This window comes from Sciurus vulgaris, assembly GCF_902686455.1.
Source record: "Sciurus vulgaris genome assembly, chromosome: 2".
NCBI classification, from domain to species: Eukaryota; Metazoa; Chordata; class Mammalia; order Rodentia; family Sciuridae; genus Sciurus; species Sciurus vulgaris.
In genome coordinates, this window is record NC_136462.1 from 14,815,858 (window position 1) to 14,831,883 (window position 16,026).

General features: G+C 37.1%; 1 protein-coding gene across 8 annotated transcripts in view; it reads left to right on the forward strand.

Moving 5' to 3' along the window:
• Positions 1-16,026, forward strand: part of RPS6KA5 (ribosomal protein S6 kinase A5) — a 160,741-nt gene that overhangs the window by 108,308 nt on the left and 36,407 nt on the right. For all 8 annotated transcript variants that reach the window (XM_079129551.1, XM_079129555.1, XM_079129552.1 and 5 more), the window contains 2 exons: positions 10,703-10,786; positions 11,920-12,023. In XM_079129551.1, coding sequence (XP_078985677.1) covers positions 10,703-10,786; positions 11,920-12,023 — 188 coding nt within the window. The remainder of the gene's footprint in view (positions 1-10,702; positions 10,787-11,919; positions 12,024-16,026) is intronic.

The following is a 16,026-nucleotide window of genomic DNA, read 5'->3' on the forward strand; positions in this document are numbered from 1 at the left end:
GTATCTTGATTAATTTAGCTATGTGACCAGAGATTCCTTAAGTAACTAAAGAATAAATATAAAAACATTTTCTTAAACAGCATGCTGGCAGCAGTGAGCGGCAGTGTGAGTGTGGAAGGTTCTCAGCAGGAGCTGAGCATGAAGGAGCTGTACGTGTTGTTGCTAGCAAGTAGAACGCAGTGACTACAGACATCAGTGTGCACGCCTGGCACAGCTTCTGGTCTGCAACTGGATTCAGTGATGTTGAATAAGATGTGACTTTGAAGATTCCATCTGTTAAGTGAGAAGAAAATAGATGTCTGAATGCCTGTACACAGACCAAAAAAAAAGTGTATCTTTAGAGCCTGTTCGTAGGCTGGTAGAAATATCAAATAAGTTTTTTTTTTTTTTTTTTTTCAGTTTTTCAAATATAATTTTTAGTTGTTGATGGACCTTTATTTTCTTTATTTATTTGTATGCAGTGCTGAGAATCGAACCCAGGGCCTCACACGTGGTAGGCAAGCGCTCTACCACTGAGCCCCAACCAGCGTCAGTAATGATGCCCTCACTGTTCATTGACAGATAGATGTAAAGTCGTTTAAATGGTTCTGAATCAAGATGATCATGTCATAGTGACAGTGGAGACAGTGTTACCACTGCAGAAAAAGGGACATGGAGAGAACGGGGAGAATGCGCAGTGGTCTTACTGAGGGACTAGAGCAGTATGTGTTCACAGAACAAGAAAACCAGGGAGACTTCTAAGACACATCACTGCCAGGGAGGCGGGTGACCCTGCAGAGACATCTTAGAATGCATCCTCTTCCCTAGATAACCTGCTTCCTGTTTCTGATGTTTCTTCTCACCAAGAAATAAAATAAAGTCCTCAGTAATCTTTTCATCAAAACCCAGCATTGCAGGTAGAAACTGAAGCCACCACTGCTTAGTGGACGACACAGGTTCTAGTGACACTGCTGTTGCTGCTCAGTAACCCTGAACACGTGGTTTTTCACAGTATTAAGGTCATGCCATATTTTTTACTATTAGGCACTTATGTGTAAATAAGTATAAGAAAATGATCATTGGTCACATGAAAATTCCTGGGAATGATGGGGATACCAGACAATCACAGATGGCCAAAAGGCCACACCTTGGCTTCTGAATTGTGATGTACACAAACTTTGTTTCATGCAACAAATTATTAAAACATTGTGAGTGATTACCTTCAGGCTGTATAGGGTAAACATAAATGAATTTCTCAAGTTATCATAAATACATATGTATGTGCATAAATTTCCTCCCAAAATTTTAGATGAAGGATAATAAATCTGTATTATATATTTCTGATTGCTTTTTGAAATATTGTCAAGGCAACTGTGAGTGAAATAAGTGGTGAAATCATAAAAACTCAAGACCCTAATTTTGAATCATCTATATTTATTCAGTTAATATTTATTGATCATCTCTACTGTATTATGCAATATAGTGATACATAAAATGCAGATGATCTCTGCCTTCATGTGGTAATAACAATAAATTATCTTTGATAGAAAATCATAGCTATAAATTAGATAAATTTTGAGGAATTTACTGTCAAGTTTGAGTTTTAGAACATTTTTACTCTCTTGTAAAAATTTCAGTTGCAGCCTCATAACATGTACTGGATTACACATTTGCTTCCTCAATAAACTCTACTAAAGCATAAGCATAAGGTAGGTGTATACTCAGAAGGGAAAGGACATATTAGCAACCATATTTTGGTACATCTGCAGAACAGCTGAATTAAGCCAGTAAGGTGAGAGGTATAAGAGCCTGCTCCTGGGTACTTCCGACTCCCCAGAAATGCTCAGGAATTAGAGGCACAGATATCCCTCAAACTAGAGGTGGTGGTAACGTAGGGCCCAGGAGCACTCATTGAAAGTCTGCATGAAACAGGTAACCCCGGATCCTATCTCTGCCCCCACTTACTTCCTCATCGAGAGAATACTGAAAAGTTCAAACAGACAGACTCTGGGTCCAGGGACATGGTGTCTACCTAAGGTGAAGACACCTTAAGAAAAACAGTGGAGGAAGCGACAAGTCACACACACACACACACACACACACACACACAGCAGTGCCCAGGGCTTTTTCCACAACTTGTCCATGAGTACAGTGGCTTCCCAGATGGGGTACAGAAGATTCCTGTCTGAGAAACCAAGAACAAAAAATTACAGGTTCCATCAGTTGGAGATTTTAAAAGTGAATCAGGGCTGGGGTATTGCTCAGTTGGTAGAATATTTGCCTTGCATGCACAAGGCCTTGGGTTCAATCCCCAGAACTACAAAAAAAAAAAAAAAAAAGTGAATGAGCCCCACCAGGACTACAGGAAAGCCTGTGCGACTTGACAAGCCCAGACTGTGCCACAGACGCATGTTTGTGATGATGTCACAATTTGTTCATAGTTTACATTTATATTCCATAATAACTGGCCACTTCTGTAGTGGTATGGGTTTTCAAACCTTATTTCCAGAAGCAATCTACAGCTCCAGTGCCTGTCAAAATGGTCCTTGGCATGACGCATATAATATTCCCTCTGCACCAGGACACTGGGTAGTCACTTTTTTCTCTCCCTGGAACCATTTATTCATTTGCTCATTGAATCCATCGATATTTGTTGAGGGCCTTCTATGTGTTGGATGTTAGGCCAGATTCTGATAATACAACAATGAAAAGAATCAGTATTTATAGACCTGTGTGGCTGATCACTGAAAAACAGACCTGAGCCCTAGGGAATACCAAAATGTTAGAACCCAAAACAAGACTAAACAAACAAACAAACAAACAACAACAAAAAAAACCTGATCAAAGTTGTTAGGTCTCACTACAGTAATACAGTTAGTCAGAAATCCTATGTGACTAAAGCAGCCAGGTCATTCTTCAAAAGAGAAGAATATGTTTTCTGCTGGTCATGTCAACAGCCACCTCTCAAAGGAATGAAGGAGGTTCCAAACAGAATCCATAATCTTTAAGCACTTAATTCTTTGGGGGCAAAAGTGAACTATTGAGGTTCAAACTGACAGAGAAGTAACTGGTAGGTTCACTTCTCTGAATACAACTTAGCTCTGTTTTATGTAACTATGAAGTGTCTGGCTGCTCAAAGTTTAGACTCCCAGCTCATTCTCCTAAGCCTAGAGGACACAGTGTCATATGAGACTTCAGCTTTAACTATCAGTGATCAGGTAGGAATTGTCCTTTTCCAAGTTCCCCAAAACTTGATCTCATCGCCCTTTGCTTCTGGATCCCCCAGCACCTGGTGGGCAGTTCTCCCTGCTTGGATCCTTTCTACCTTTACACATGCCCATGAAACCATTTCTGTTTTGATTAGCTAACATTCCTTTCTGGTTTCAAATATCAGTCCCTCCTGGGTTTCCAACTTCGGCGTCTCCCTCTAAGTGCCTTCTCCATCTCTTCCATTTGGGTTCTTTCTTTCCTGCCACTTCCACTGTCTTAAACACTTTAATAAGTGGAGAGATGGATGGATGAATGGACTGAAAGAAAAAGAAAAAGTGAATCTCAGAATCCCTCCTAGCTACCGTCCTGTTGTTCTCCTGTCAGTATTTGTCCACCGTCTCCACTAACACGTCATCACCCCTTAATCCACTCCAGTTTGGCTTGCAGCCCCTCCCACTTGACTGAAATTGTTCTGGCCAGTTCTGCTGTTGACTCCATTTTAGTATTTTTGTTCCTCATCTTTCTTGATTGCCTCGTAGTGTTGAACTGGAGATTGTCTTTCGCCTCAACCCTGAGAGGCAACAAGGCCCTGAGTTCATCTCTCACTGTCTTTTCCAGGCTCTTCCTCCTCTACTGGACTCTCTCTCACAGCTCAGTCCTGGCTGCTCTCCCCTTGTTTGGCTGCCTCTCTGCCTACGTGCTGCTGATTCCAAGTACTATGGCCGACCCTGACCTCTGTTCTGGGCCCAGGCCCCAGGCAGCCTCTTGGGTATGCAGGGGCTCCTCAGGCTCCTCACTCAGCAACCCCACTGAGCTGTGCTTCCCAGCTTGGTTCGGCTTCTCCAGTGTATCCCAGTTTTGGAGAGCTTGAATTCTGACCTCATTTGTTCTGGAGAATGTATTTGTTTTCCTCATTTTTAGGAATTTACTTTTTGTGTGTCTGATGTTTCAGCACATGGTACAATAATCATCTCTATGTACTCATTGTTTTAATAATTTGGAAGATTTTTATGGATATTGCTGTGTGCCCAGTACTATTGTGGACCCTTGGTGAACATAACAGATTCCTTGCTCTTGTGAGCCTGTATTCTAGAGGTGTCTGTCAAATATTCTTATAACTATTTCTAGATAATACTTTGCTAACCTATATTATGTACAAGATATAGTAAATTTATTTTAGAAGTCTTAACATCTTTCATATAATAACAATACACACTTTGTATAATTCGATACTATTACTGGTATGTTCTTTTCTTGATCATAAAACTTGATAAATCTTTTGAGATTCTAAGAATAAAAGAAATCACTTTTAAATATTGGGAGGTACTGGGATTCGTACCCAGGACCTTATGCATGCTAGGCAAGCACTCTACCACTGAGCTGTACCCAAGCCCAAGATTTTTTTTTTTTTTTTTTTTTTTTTTTGATAGTACAGTTTACCAAACATTGTTGAGTTCTTGCTGTTAGGCAGACTACCTGCCTTGTATTGGATATCTGATTCTATCATTGAAGACTTAAAATGTAATTTAAAAAAAAAGGATGAGGATAGCTTTGGAAAAATTGTGCCTTATTTATAATAAAATAATAAAATAATGTCACAAATGAGGCATTCACATGTTATTACTCTATATTTGAAAATGATATATACATTCTGTGTTTTCATAATTTAGCATTGAATATTTGAAAATTTTTGTAATGGTCATTAACATAAATCTCCAAGTAGATAAACAAAACTCCAATTAGTTTCTTGGTGTCCCTTGCATTTAAAACCAGGGTAGCTAAATAATTATAACCCATTTCCCTAGAACTTACACTTACCTGAAAATGATCTATGGATTTATGACTATATTCTCTTTCTAGAAAGAGAAAAATAAATAATCTTTGCTCAATCTAGATACCGTTACTTATTGATGAATTCTTTGACTACATAAGGGGCATTTAGTGGACACACACACATAGTAATGTCAAGGGGTCTTTTTCTGTTCCCTTCTCCTAGCACTGACATTGGACAAGTCACTTGGTTATTAACCCCTGAGTCCTAATTTCTTCATCTGTAAAATAATACTTAAAATATACTGATCTGATTTATAGGATTGTTATACCATTATAATTAATTCTCATGAAAGTACTTTTTAAAATGTAAAATACCATATAAATATCAATTTCTGCTTGTAAGAAATACTAGTAAGATTTCAGATTACTTTGAACAAATCAAAATATACAGTGGAGAATCTTAAATAATTATTCCTGTATTTTCTTGTTTATAGGAAAGTTTTAAAGCACATGTTTCTCTAATAACTGCCTAGTTAATGATGCTGTTTGCTGGCTTTCTGCTCTCATGATGTATGTGTCTCAAGACACCCAGGTCAGAGTCAGGATTCAGAAAGCCTGCACTGGAGTGAGGCACCCCTTCTCTGAGGCAGCCCGTGGTCGCCTCCTCTTTCCTGATGACGTAGTGATACGTAGTCCTTTTTTGCCCCCTTCTCTCTCATATGTTCCTGAAAACCTATTAGGTCTCTGTTAATAAGCCCTACCAGGCACTTACCAAGATCAGTGGCTCTAGCAAAATTTTAGATATTCTAAGGTAAACATTGACTTGAAGGCACTGGGAAAGTAGGGGACTTAGAAACCAAAATATTTTCCTATGGCCCCAATTTTTCTTCAACTCAAAACAATATCACAAAATATTTAGCCACTAGCACATTATCCTCAACCATTGTTTGTGAGGTTTCTCCCCCCAAAGACCAGCAGACCTTTTCCCCTCCACAGGACTGGTGTGGGGGTTGAAGTCACTTCACAGATCTCTTTGTAGCTTTCCTTCTGGCAGAAACTTGGTTCTGGTAAGGTCCCTTCATAATACCATTTTTAAAGCACATTCAATGTCGATCATCACAGAGCAAACAATTTGTGAATTGGGATTATTTTCATGGAAACTTCTCAGTATTATATACCCATTCATTTAAATAATGCTAAATGTTTTATTTACTTGAAAACTATGTGTAGCATCATGGTTTTTTTTTTATTTTTTATTTTTTTGGTTTTTATCCTGATGAATACTAGCCTAACAGGCTCCCCAGGGAGAGTGCTGCCTTGGGGCTGGCCAGCAGTGGGGCCTGCCTGGGAAGAAGGGGCTCCCGGCTGTGTTGCTGCCAGTCTCCACTAGAGGGCCCATTGGTCCCTCGCATCAAGGGCTGGTGTGTGTCGGATTATTTTTTTCTTTTCTAAAAAAGGAAAATGATTTAAAACAGTGCTAAGTGTCAGGGACTATCTAGCCCTGGGAGAATTTAATAGAAGATAACCTAGAATAATATTATTATGTAAGTACGATTAATAAATGTTTACATTTTTATATTATAATTTTTAATTTAAAATTTTATATTATAAAATATGTAAAGTATAATAAAATAAAACATAGTATAGCTGAGTGCAGTGCACATGCCTATAATCCCAGTGACTCCAGAGACCACGGCAGAAGGATCACAAGTTTGAGGTTAGCCTTGGAACCTTAGCACAAGACCCTGTCTCAAAAAAAAAAAAAAAAAAAATTAAAAAACAGACTGGAGACATAATTCAGTGACCCCTGGTTTAAGTCCCCAGTGCCATACAAAAGAAAAGAATAAAAAAGTGTACAACCGAATCTGTGTACTCACTATTCACATTTTCAGTTATAAACACTTTGCAGTTTTCCCCACTGATCAGTGGGGAGCTAAGTGGGGAGATTGACTGAATGTCTGCTGGGATCCAGGCACTGTTCTGGACGGTGTTGGGATCTAATGAGCGGAACTGACAAAAAATACACAGTAATGAGCAAGGAAGTAAAACATGTATGTAGTATTTTAAGTAAAAAGTTGCCAGGAGACACAGGAGGTTGCACTTTGAAATCAAGTGGTTAAGAAGTGCCTTATCAAGAAGGTGACAGTTGAGTAAGGGCATGAAGGAAGTGAGAGGGTGAGCCAGGTGGCACCTTAGGAGAGGGATTTCTAGGTAGGAGAATCAGCCAGTGTTGAGGCCCCGAGGTGGGATCTTGCCTGGAATGTTCCAGGAACAACAAGGAGGCCATTGTGGGTATGCAGAGTGAGAGTGAGAGTAGTAGGGAATAAGGACTTAGAGGTGATCACATGAGCAGAGCATACGGGCATTGAAGACCATAGCAGGGACTGTGGCTTCTCTGCACAACAGGAAGCCAGTGGGGAGTCGTGAGTGAAGGCCGAGTGTGAAGGACTTCTGGTGATTGCTTCTGTTACTCGGAGAGGAAGGAAGGAGATGGAGACATTGGAAGTTTGACAAAAGAGAAGATGCAAACTAATGGGTTCAGGAAACAAGTGTTTCTGCCGCTCAGCATTGAAGACCCACTTGAAGTTCACCATGGTGAATTTACAGTGACGTTGGGCAATCTAATTGTATGTTTTCTGCAGAGGTGCAGATGAAGAGTGAGTGGTAGGTTGAACTTAATCTTGTTTACCTTCATGCGTATGGATCCATAAATAATATATATTATATTGTTTTAAAAACACGTGAATATCATGCTAAGCAAAATAAGCCAATCCCAAAAAACCAAAGGCCGAATGTTTTCTCAGATATGAAAATGCTAATTCACAATAGGCAGGGGGCCGGGGAAGAATAGAGTACTTTGGATTAGGCAGAGGGGAGTGAAGGGAGAGGAAGGGGTCCTGGGGGTAGGAAGGATAGTAGAATGAATTGGACATTATGACCCTAGTTGCATATATGATTATACAACTGTTGTGATTCTACATCGTGTACAACCAGAAGAATGAGAAGTTGTATTCCATTTATGTATGATGTGAAGTGTGGTCTACTGTCATGTAAAACTAATTAGAAAAAATTTTAAAACAGCATATTGTATATGAAAAAAATGGTATATCCTATTGCAAGTTATTTTTGTTTGACTTATTTTTGAAATTTATCCAAGTTGAAACAGTTTATTTATTTTAGTGCTATATAATATTCTTTTACAGGAGTTACCCAGTTTGTTTATCCATTTTCCTACTGAGGTATACCTCAGTTCGTTTCTGTGTTTTTCTCTATTACAGGTTTGTTATTTTTTCATAGTATTAATGCTGTCTGCTTTGTGCATTATTTGTAAAACTGTTTGCTTTTGCACAACTGAAACTGTGTGCCCACAGAACACAACTCCCTTCTTCCTCTCCCCAGCCCTTGGCAGCCACCGTCCTTACTTTCTGTTTCTGTGCATCTGGTTTGATTTGGTTTTGGTACCTCCTGTAAGTGGAATCATGCAGTAGTTACCTTTTTTGACTGACTTATTTCACTCAGGATAATGTCGTCAGGGTTAATCCATCTTGTAGCATGTGACAGGACTTCCTTTATTGAGCCTAAATAATATTCCATGGTACTTATATACCACATTTTGTTTATTTATTCATCTGTTAGTAGGCATTTGGGTTGCTGTAAACAATGCCGTAGTAAATATGGGTCTTCAAATGTCTCTTCAAGATCCTGCTTTGAATTCCTTTGGATATATACCCAAAAGTGGGATCGATGGTCATATGGCAAACTTTTTTTAATTTTTTGAGGAACCTCCTGCTGTTTTCCATAGCAGTCACACTATTTTGATTTCCCATCAACATGCACGAGGGTTCTGGGTTTTTCATTTCCTTGCCCACACTTGCTCTTTTGTCACAATGGTCATCCTAATATCTCGTGATTTTGATTCGTGTGTCTCTAATGATTAGTGAAGTTGAACATTTTTTCATACTCTGTTAGCCATTCGTACATTGTCTTAGGAGAAATGCCTATTCAACTCTTTGCTTATTTTTTAATCAGATTATTTTTGTTGTTTTTAGGAGTCCTTTATTCATCCTGGGTATTACTCTTTATCTCATATATATATATATATATATAAACTTAGAAATACTTTCTCCCATTCTTTAGGTTCCCTTTTCATTCCTTTTGTTTCTTTTGATTTTTTAATTGTCTATTTTTGCTTTTGTGGACTGTGCTCTGGGTAGCATATCCAAGAAATCTGCCAAATTCAATGTTATGAAGTTTCTTCTAGCAGTTTTATACTTCTAGGTCTTACGTTCAGGGTATAAAGTAAGGTGGGAATCTTATTTTTTATATTTCTAGCCCAGTCTCTTCGTAAGTGTTCACTGAGTAGGCAGTTAACCCTTTCTCTGGCGCTGTGAAGTCAGCTCTGTCATATAACCACTTTCACAGGCACACTTCTAAGTCTGTTTCTCGGCTCTTCCTTGAATTCTGTTTGTCTGTTTGCCTCTCCCTGTGTCGGCACCAAAACAGTTTGTAACTTTATTGTGAGTCTTTAATCTTAAAAAATTTAATCACTGCCTCATACTAAGCAGGAGATATGCATACTTTTAAAAATAATGTGACTTGAAGCTATCTATAAATGGGATTGAAATTTTTCTTTACTAAAAACATCAGTCTTCTATATAAATAAATATCTAGAAAAGCAATACCTCAAAACTCATCTTTTTATAAACCAGTTTGGAGGGAAAAAAGAACCATGTTGTTGAATAGTTGACATGAATTACATGGCACACATCATTCTCTCTCTGCATTGTCATTTCTGGTTTGCTGTGGCAAACCACAAAGAAGCCTACACAAAATTGATTTGAGGTAGATTTTTCTTCAGGGTGTGTGAATGTATCACATCATTGTCCATGTGGGCTTCTGAAACCTTGCTGGTCGAAGAAGAGTAAAACTTTTCAGATATAATCATGTGATTGTATATTATTTCCTTTTATTCATGTATAACAGCATTAATATTTAGTTTGTTATGGTGGGATGAGTCCATTGATCATTTTTTAAATTACTTAAGTTATTAAAATTAACTTTCAGGCCTGATCGATGAGCACTTTTGAATTTTTAAAGTTCTATAAAAGTGAAACAATTACCTGTCTACCTTTAAGAGACAATCTTTATTTTAGAGACTGTTTTGTTCATCATCATGTAAATATACATATACCATTAGCAGTGCCAGATGAGGAGGTAGAAGAATTTTTTTTCCTACTAGTTTCACGTTCAGGTTCTCTATCCCCTTCCTTAGCATTTGGTCTTTCTGCCTTCAAGTTGCCTAGTGTTTTCTAGTCTTACCTGTGTGGAACTTGTCACTCTATAAAAGAGTTCCATGCTTCATGTTATCTTACTGGGAATGTTTGTAATCCTAAAGAAAGAACAGTAAGGAAACCAGTGCCTGAAATATGCATAGACCACAGGTCTCTCCTCCCCCCCGCAAAAAAAAAAAAAAAAAAAAATGAAGAAGCACGAGTTGAATGTGTTCATGGATGCACAGATGGATGATGGTGGAGTTTGGCATGAGAAGTCTGAGAAGTGATGCATGTCTCATGCTGTATGGCTGTTGGTCCGTCCTGAGAAGAGGGCCTGTCAGGCAGAGGCTAACCCTGCTTAGATACCGCAGTAATCTCAGCCACGACATTATTATTATCTTTCTCCTTTGGATATTGTCATGCTGGCTTGAAATCACATCCCTTTTTTGTTTGTTTATTTATTCAAGACTGAAAGAGCATATTCCTTTTGTGGAACTATTGAATACATGGCACCAGATATTGTCAGAGGGGGAGATTCAGGACATGACAAGGTATGTTCTATTTTTGGTCCTTCGTTTTATATATATATCTTTGTGTATGTGTGTGTGTGTGTGTGTGTGTGTGTGTGTGTGTATAGAAAGAGAGAGAGAGAGTGTGTGGAGTTCATTGGTGCAGTGTCTTGCTTCATGGTATTCTTGGAAGCTATTGGGGGAATTTGGTAGAAATTAAAAATGAAAATTATTGCCTAAGACCTAATGGAGCTAATTTTCACACAAGAAAATCTTATATTACTTTTAGAATTTCTACATACTTAAGGTCCAGAGTACAGCTATTTAGTAGATATGCTCATCACCTTGACAGGTATAGAGAAGGAGCATTTAGTAAATCATGATTTCAGCTGCCCCATCCTATTTTATGTCAGTATTCTATATTTTCTTTAGAAGTTACTCTAGGCTTATAAACTTTGTGTCACCTCTCTGAAACTGACCTGGAAACTTCGACATCCAGTTAGTGTCTCACATTGGTGTGAGCTCATATATTCAACAATTATTGGAAGTTTGATATGCCTAATTATGAAAGAACTAATTTTCAATTTATCGAAAATTTTTAAGCCATGTATAATTCACTGTGCTCTCAATTTAGGTAAATACATTCATAAATAGGTTTCCACGTTAGAATACATTTTATTTTTTATTATTTTAAATCTTCCTATCGGTGAAGACTCTCAGATTTATGTGATAGGTTCTAAGAAAATTTGATTTAGGAGGTCATGAAAAAAATAACACCATTGGATGAGTTTAAAAATTTTTTTCTCCTCTATTCTAAGGAATTTCTTGTGGCCCTTTGGAGCTGAATGCTTAATAAAAATGCAGATTGGTGCTTTTTCCCTATAATAAATTCAAATATTTTACCTTCTTAAAATTTTAAAAACATTTCAGATTAAATTTTTTCATTAGTTAAGGTAAAACTGTAACTAGCTTAGGAAATAACTAAAACACTTTCTGTGTTTAGTATACCTGAGTATTTGTTCTCTGTCTTTCTTGCACATGCATACTTAACAATCCTTGCACAGAAAGTTATGTACAAAATCTTTTTGTTAAAAAAATTTTTCAGATATATAGCTTTATTTTTTCTTATGAAATATATTGTAGTTGATAATTCCATAAAAATTTTTGTTTTATAGGCAGTTGACTGGTGGAGTTTAGGTGTTCTAATGTATGAATTACTAACTGGAGCATCTCCTTTCACTGTGGATGGAGAAAAAAATTCCCAAGCTGAGATATCTAGGTAAGATTTAATATAAAACACATTTATTATTTTCTCAAAGAAGCTTATCAAATTTCTGCAGTTAGGCTAATGAAAAACATTTTTTAACCAGGAATAGACAAAATGATGTTTAAGTGGTAAATTTTTGTTTATATTCAATATAAGGATATAGATATGTAGCCTTCTTATTTCTTTATATTTTATGTGCTGGGTTAGATCTTAAGTCTCAGATGGATAACGTCATGATTTTTATGTACTTCAGATTATTTAGCATATTGTCTTATACCTCTAGGTATATCATACTATTGTATATTGTCTTATAGTCTCAGATGTGGAATACCTATGAAGACTTAAATATAGTGTATAATTCATAATAGTGTATAGTGTATAATTCATAATATGATTATATGATATATAGCATGTAGCATGGAATTATGTCATATAATACTAATATAATAATATATAAGGTCTAGATTGTATTTCCAACCTATTTTAATCCATCTTTGCCAATTTCATTGAAATATTTGCAGAATTAAAAATTGAGACTTAGTGGGTCAATGGATCTATTTTCCACTGTATATATAATGTAATTTCTGTGACTTTAATGTAAAGAAACAATGATGACATTTTTTCAGCTCATGGATATAGGCTCAGTAGAAAGAATACCATAGAAGTGCCCTCTTACAGGTTCTCATAACATCATTCCGTTGTGTTCATTCTTAGCAGATATTGCAATTGTATTTTTGTTTGCAGTTGTTGGATTAGTGTGTGTCTGTCCCACTGCATGTAAAGTACAGTGAGAGCAAGGGGCATGTCTGACTTTCATCCTCATTACTTATGTATGGAATTCAAATAAGTATTTGTGGAATTAAACAGGATAATGAACAAATGAGTGAACAAGATAAACATTACACTAATTACTAGTTGTGTTTATGGCCTGTTTTTACTTGAATTTTATAATATTGTAATCAGATTTGACACTAAAAATTAAAAATTGAGATTCCACTTCCAATGAAGATGGAATAACAGGGACCCCTTTATCTTCCTTGCCTGAAACAATTTTCACAATAGGCAAAATAAGTGAAACATCAGTTTTGAGGACGTGGGTGTCTGGCAGTGAAGGACAGTGACCCCTGAAAGATGGGAAATGAATGAGGTGAGCCCTGTGATTGCCCTAGTTAACTCCTTAAGAGAGTTCCCAGTCTGCAAGACAGGTAGGGCGACCCTGGGGGAACTGAGATGGAACTGAGAGTTCAGCTGGCGTTTGCAGGTGCCAGAGTGTCTCAGAAGAGAGAGCTGCCCAGAGGGAAGTCTGGAGACTCACAGAAGTACCCAGTCAAGCACTGATAAATACAATGAGGGAACTACTCAGTAAAGGTAAAATTTTTCTCCAAATTGACCTGTAGATTCAGTACAATCATAGGACCAACAGTCCTTTTTTATTTTTTTAATTTTTAATATTTTTAGTTACAGATGGACACAGTACCTTTATTTTATTTATTTATTTTTATGTGGTGCTGAGGATAGAACCCAGCGCTTCACACATGCTAGGCAAGTGCTCTACCACTGAGCTATGACCCCAGACCCTTTTTTTATTTTTAAAAGATATTGACAGCCTGATTCTAAATATTCACATTGAAATAGAGGACGTAGAATAGCCAAATCACCTTTGAAGAAACAGAACAAAATTGATTTCAAGGCTTAGCATAAGCTACAGTAACTAAGACACTATGATGTTGGTATCAGGAGAGACAGATGATAAATGGAACATAGCAGAAGGTCCAGGAATAGAAACACCCATATACAGGCAACTGATTTTTGACAGAGGTGCATAGTCACTTCATCAGGAAAAATAGTCTTTCAACAAATGGTGCTAGACCCATTGGCTACCCGTACCAGTGGAAAAGAATGAACCTCAATCAATACTTCATACCATATAAAAAAATTGGCTCCAAATAGATCATAGATCTAAATGTAAGACCTACAATTGCAAAGTTTCTGAAGGAAAACATAAAGGAAAAAAATCTCTGTGATGCTGGATTAAGTGAAAATTGCTTTGGTGTGACACAAAAAGATAGTCCATAAAAGATACACTGATAACTTCATCAGAATTAAATACTTCTCTTCAAAACTATTAAGAGAATGAAAAGATAAGCCACTTAGTAGGATAAAAATTTAAGTCATACATGTGGTAAAGGACTGCTATCCAGAATATAGAAAGAAATCTGAAAACTCAAGGAACAAACAACCTCTTTATTATATAAAATAGGCAAAGGCTTTGAGAAGACATTTCACCAGAGATGATCTGTGTGTGACAAATAAGCACAGGAGAAGGTGATCAGCATCAGTCTCTAGGGAAATGTGAGTCAAAACTGCAGTGGAATGCCACCACACACGCAGGAGTTAGAGGAGAGACTGGCCACACCTGGTGCTGGGGTAGCTGGGGAGGAACTGGGACTGTCACACACTGCAAGAGACTTCAGAAAACAGGCAGTTTCTTGAAGTGAAACACAACCTACCATGTGATCTGTCCATTCAACTACTGAGTGATTACCCAAGGAAATTATCCTTTGGTACAAAATGTCCATACAGAAACTTGTATGTAGATGTTTACAGTAACTTTATTTGTAATGACCAAAAAGTAGAAATAAGCCAAAGGTCTGCAGCAAGTACACAAGTAATAAACAAGTTGTGGTGTATCCATACAAATGGAGTGTACTCCTTAGCAATCAAAATGTGTGACCTGTTAACACACACTATTGATGAATCTCAGTTATGCTCAGTGAAGGAAACTAGGCAATACAGAATACAGCCTGGAGTGACAGGAAGAAGAGAGGTTGCCTGGGAACTGACATAGGTCAGAGCTTTTCAAACAGTACACTGTGTGTGGGGATTTGTATTATTGTTTATCAGTTGAACTTTAATGAGACTATTTTTCAAAATTAAGACGTGCCTTTTCCAGAATAGGCTAGGATGTAAATAACTTAGCAGTATTACAAATTACTTAACACCAAAGTTAAGCGAGCAAAAATACTTTTTTAAAAAATATGAGTTAAAACCTCTTATGAAAAATGAAAATACAATTTTGTTAAATGAATTTTGGGCCATTTGAAAATACTCAAAATGACAGAAAACCTTGGCCATTGACCTGAAATTCGTACGCCATTCAGTCATACCAGGGTACAGGTGCAAAGGGTGACCTTATCGTGAGAACATTAAATAGAGGCTCCTCTGACCAGTTCCCATCTTTCTGATTCCACGTGCGAGCACAGCTTCTTTTTATGATCTTCCTTTCCACTGTAGGCCTAGAGAGGAGTATACTGCTCATGGTGGCAGTAATATTCTGAACCAAGTGATGTTAGAATTTAGATTGCTTTTATTCCCTTTATATCAACTGGTTGGCATTCTGGTTTGGAGAAGAGAAAGAAAGTCTGAATCAGATTGTCTGAAACCTTTAAGAGCAAGTAGATTTTTCAAACATTTAAATAGAATTTCTTCCTTTTAAACAGTTAATTATCTGCTTTATCATGTTAATAATTTTGCTTAACGCTTGGTGGTTAACCTGTGATCCTATGGGGGATTTTTTTGTGTGTGTGACTGGAATATACAAACAGTGTAGCATCTGAATTACCCTACACTACCTTTTCCTTTCAAGATAATCATTCTGATTATCTTTCCTGGCATAAACTCTTTCATAGTCTTGTTAAAAAATGTATCATTTAGATAAACGTATCATTACCTTGTCTTCAGATGTCTTGATTAGCTAAGACTTTTTCTCGTTATTGAATTCTTTCATTCTTTAATTATCATTTTCCCTGAACTCTGCATACTTCCTGTGTCTTTTATTTGAGATGCTTTAAAATAATGTATTATCCATGTTAACTGCTTGCCATTGTTGTATACAGGTGGCCTAAAATCAAAATAAAAACGTTTCACTGATATACAAAATCTCAAAATATAGTAAGAACTTAGAATGAGAGTCCAGCATTCTCCCTGCAGTTAGGATCTTTTCCTCTGGGGGACT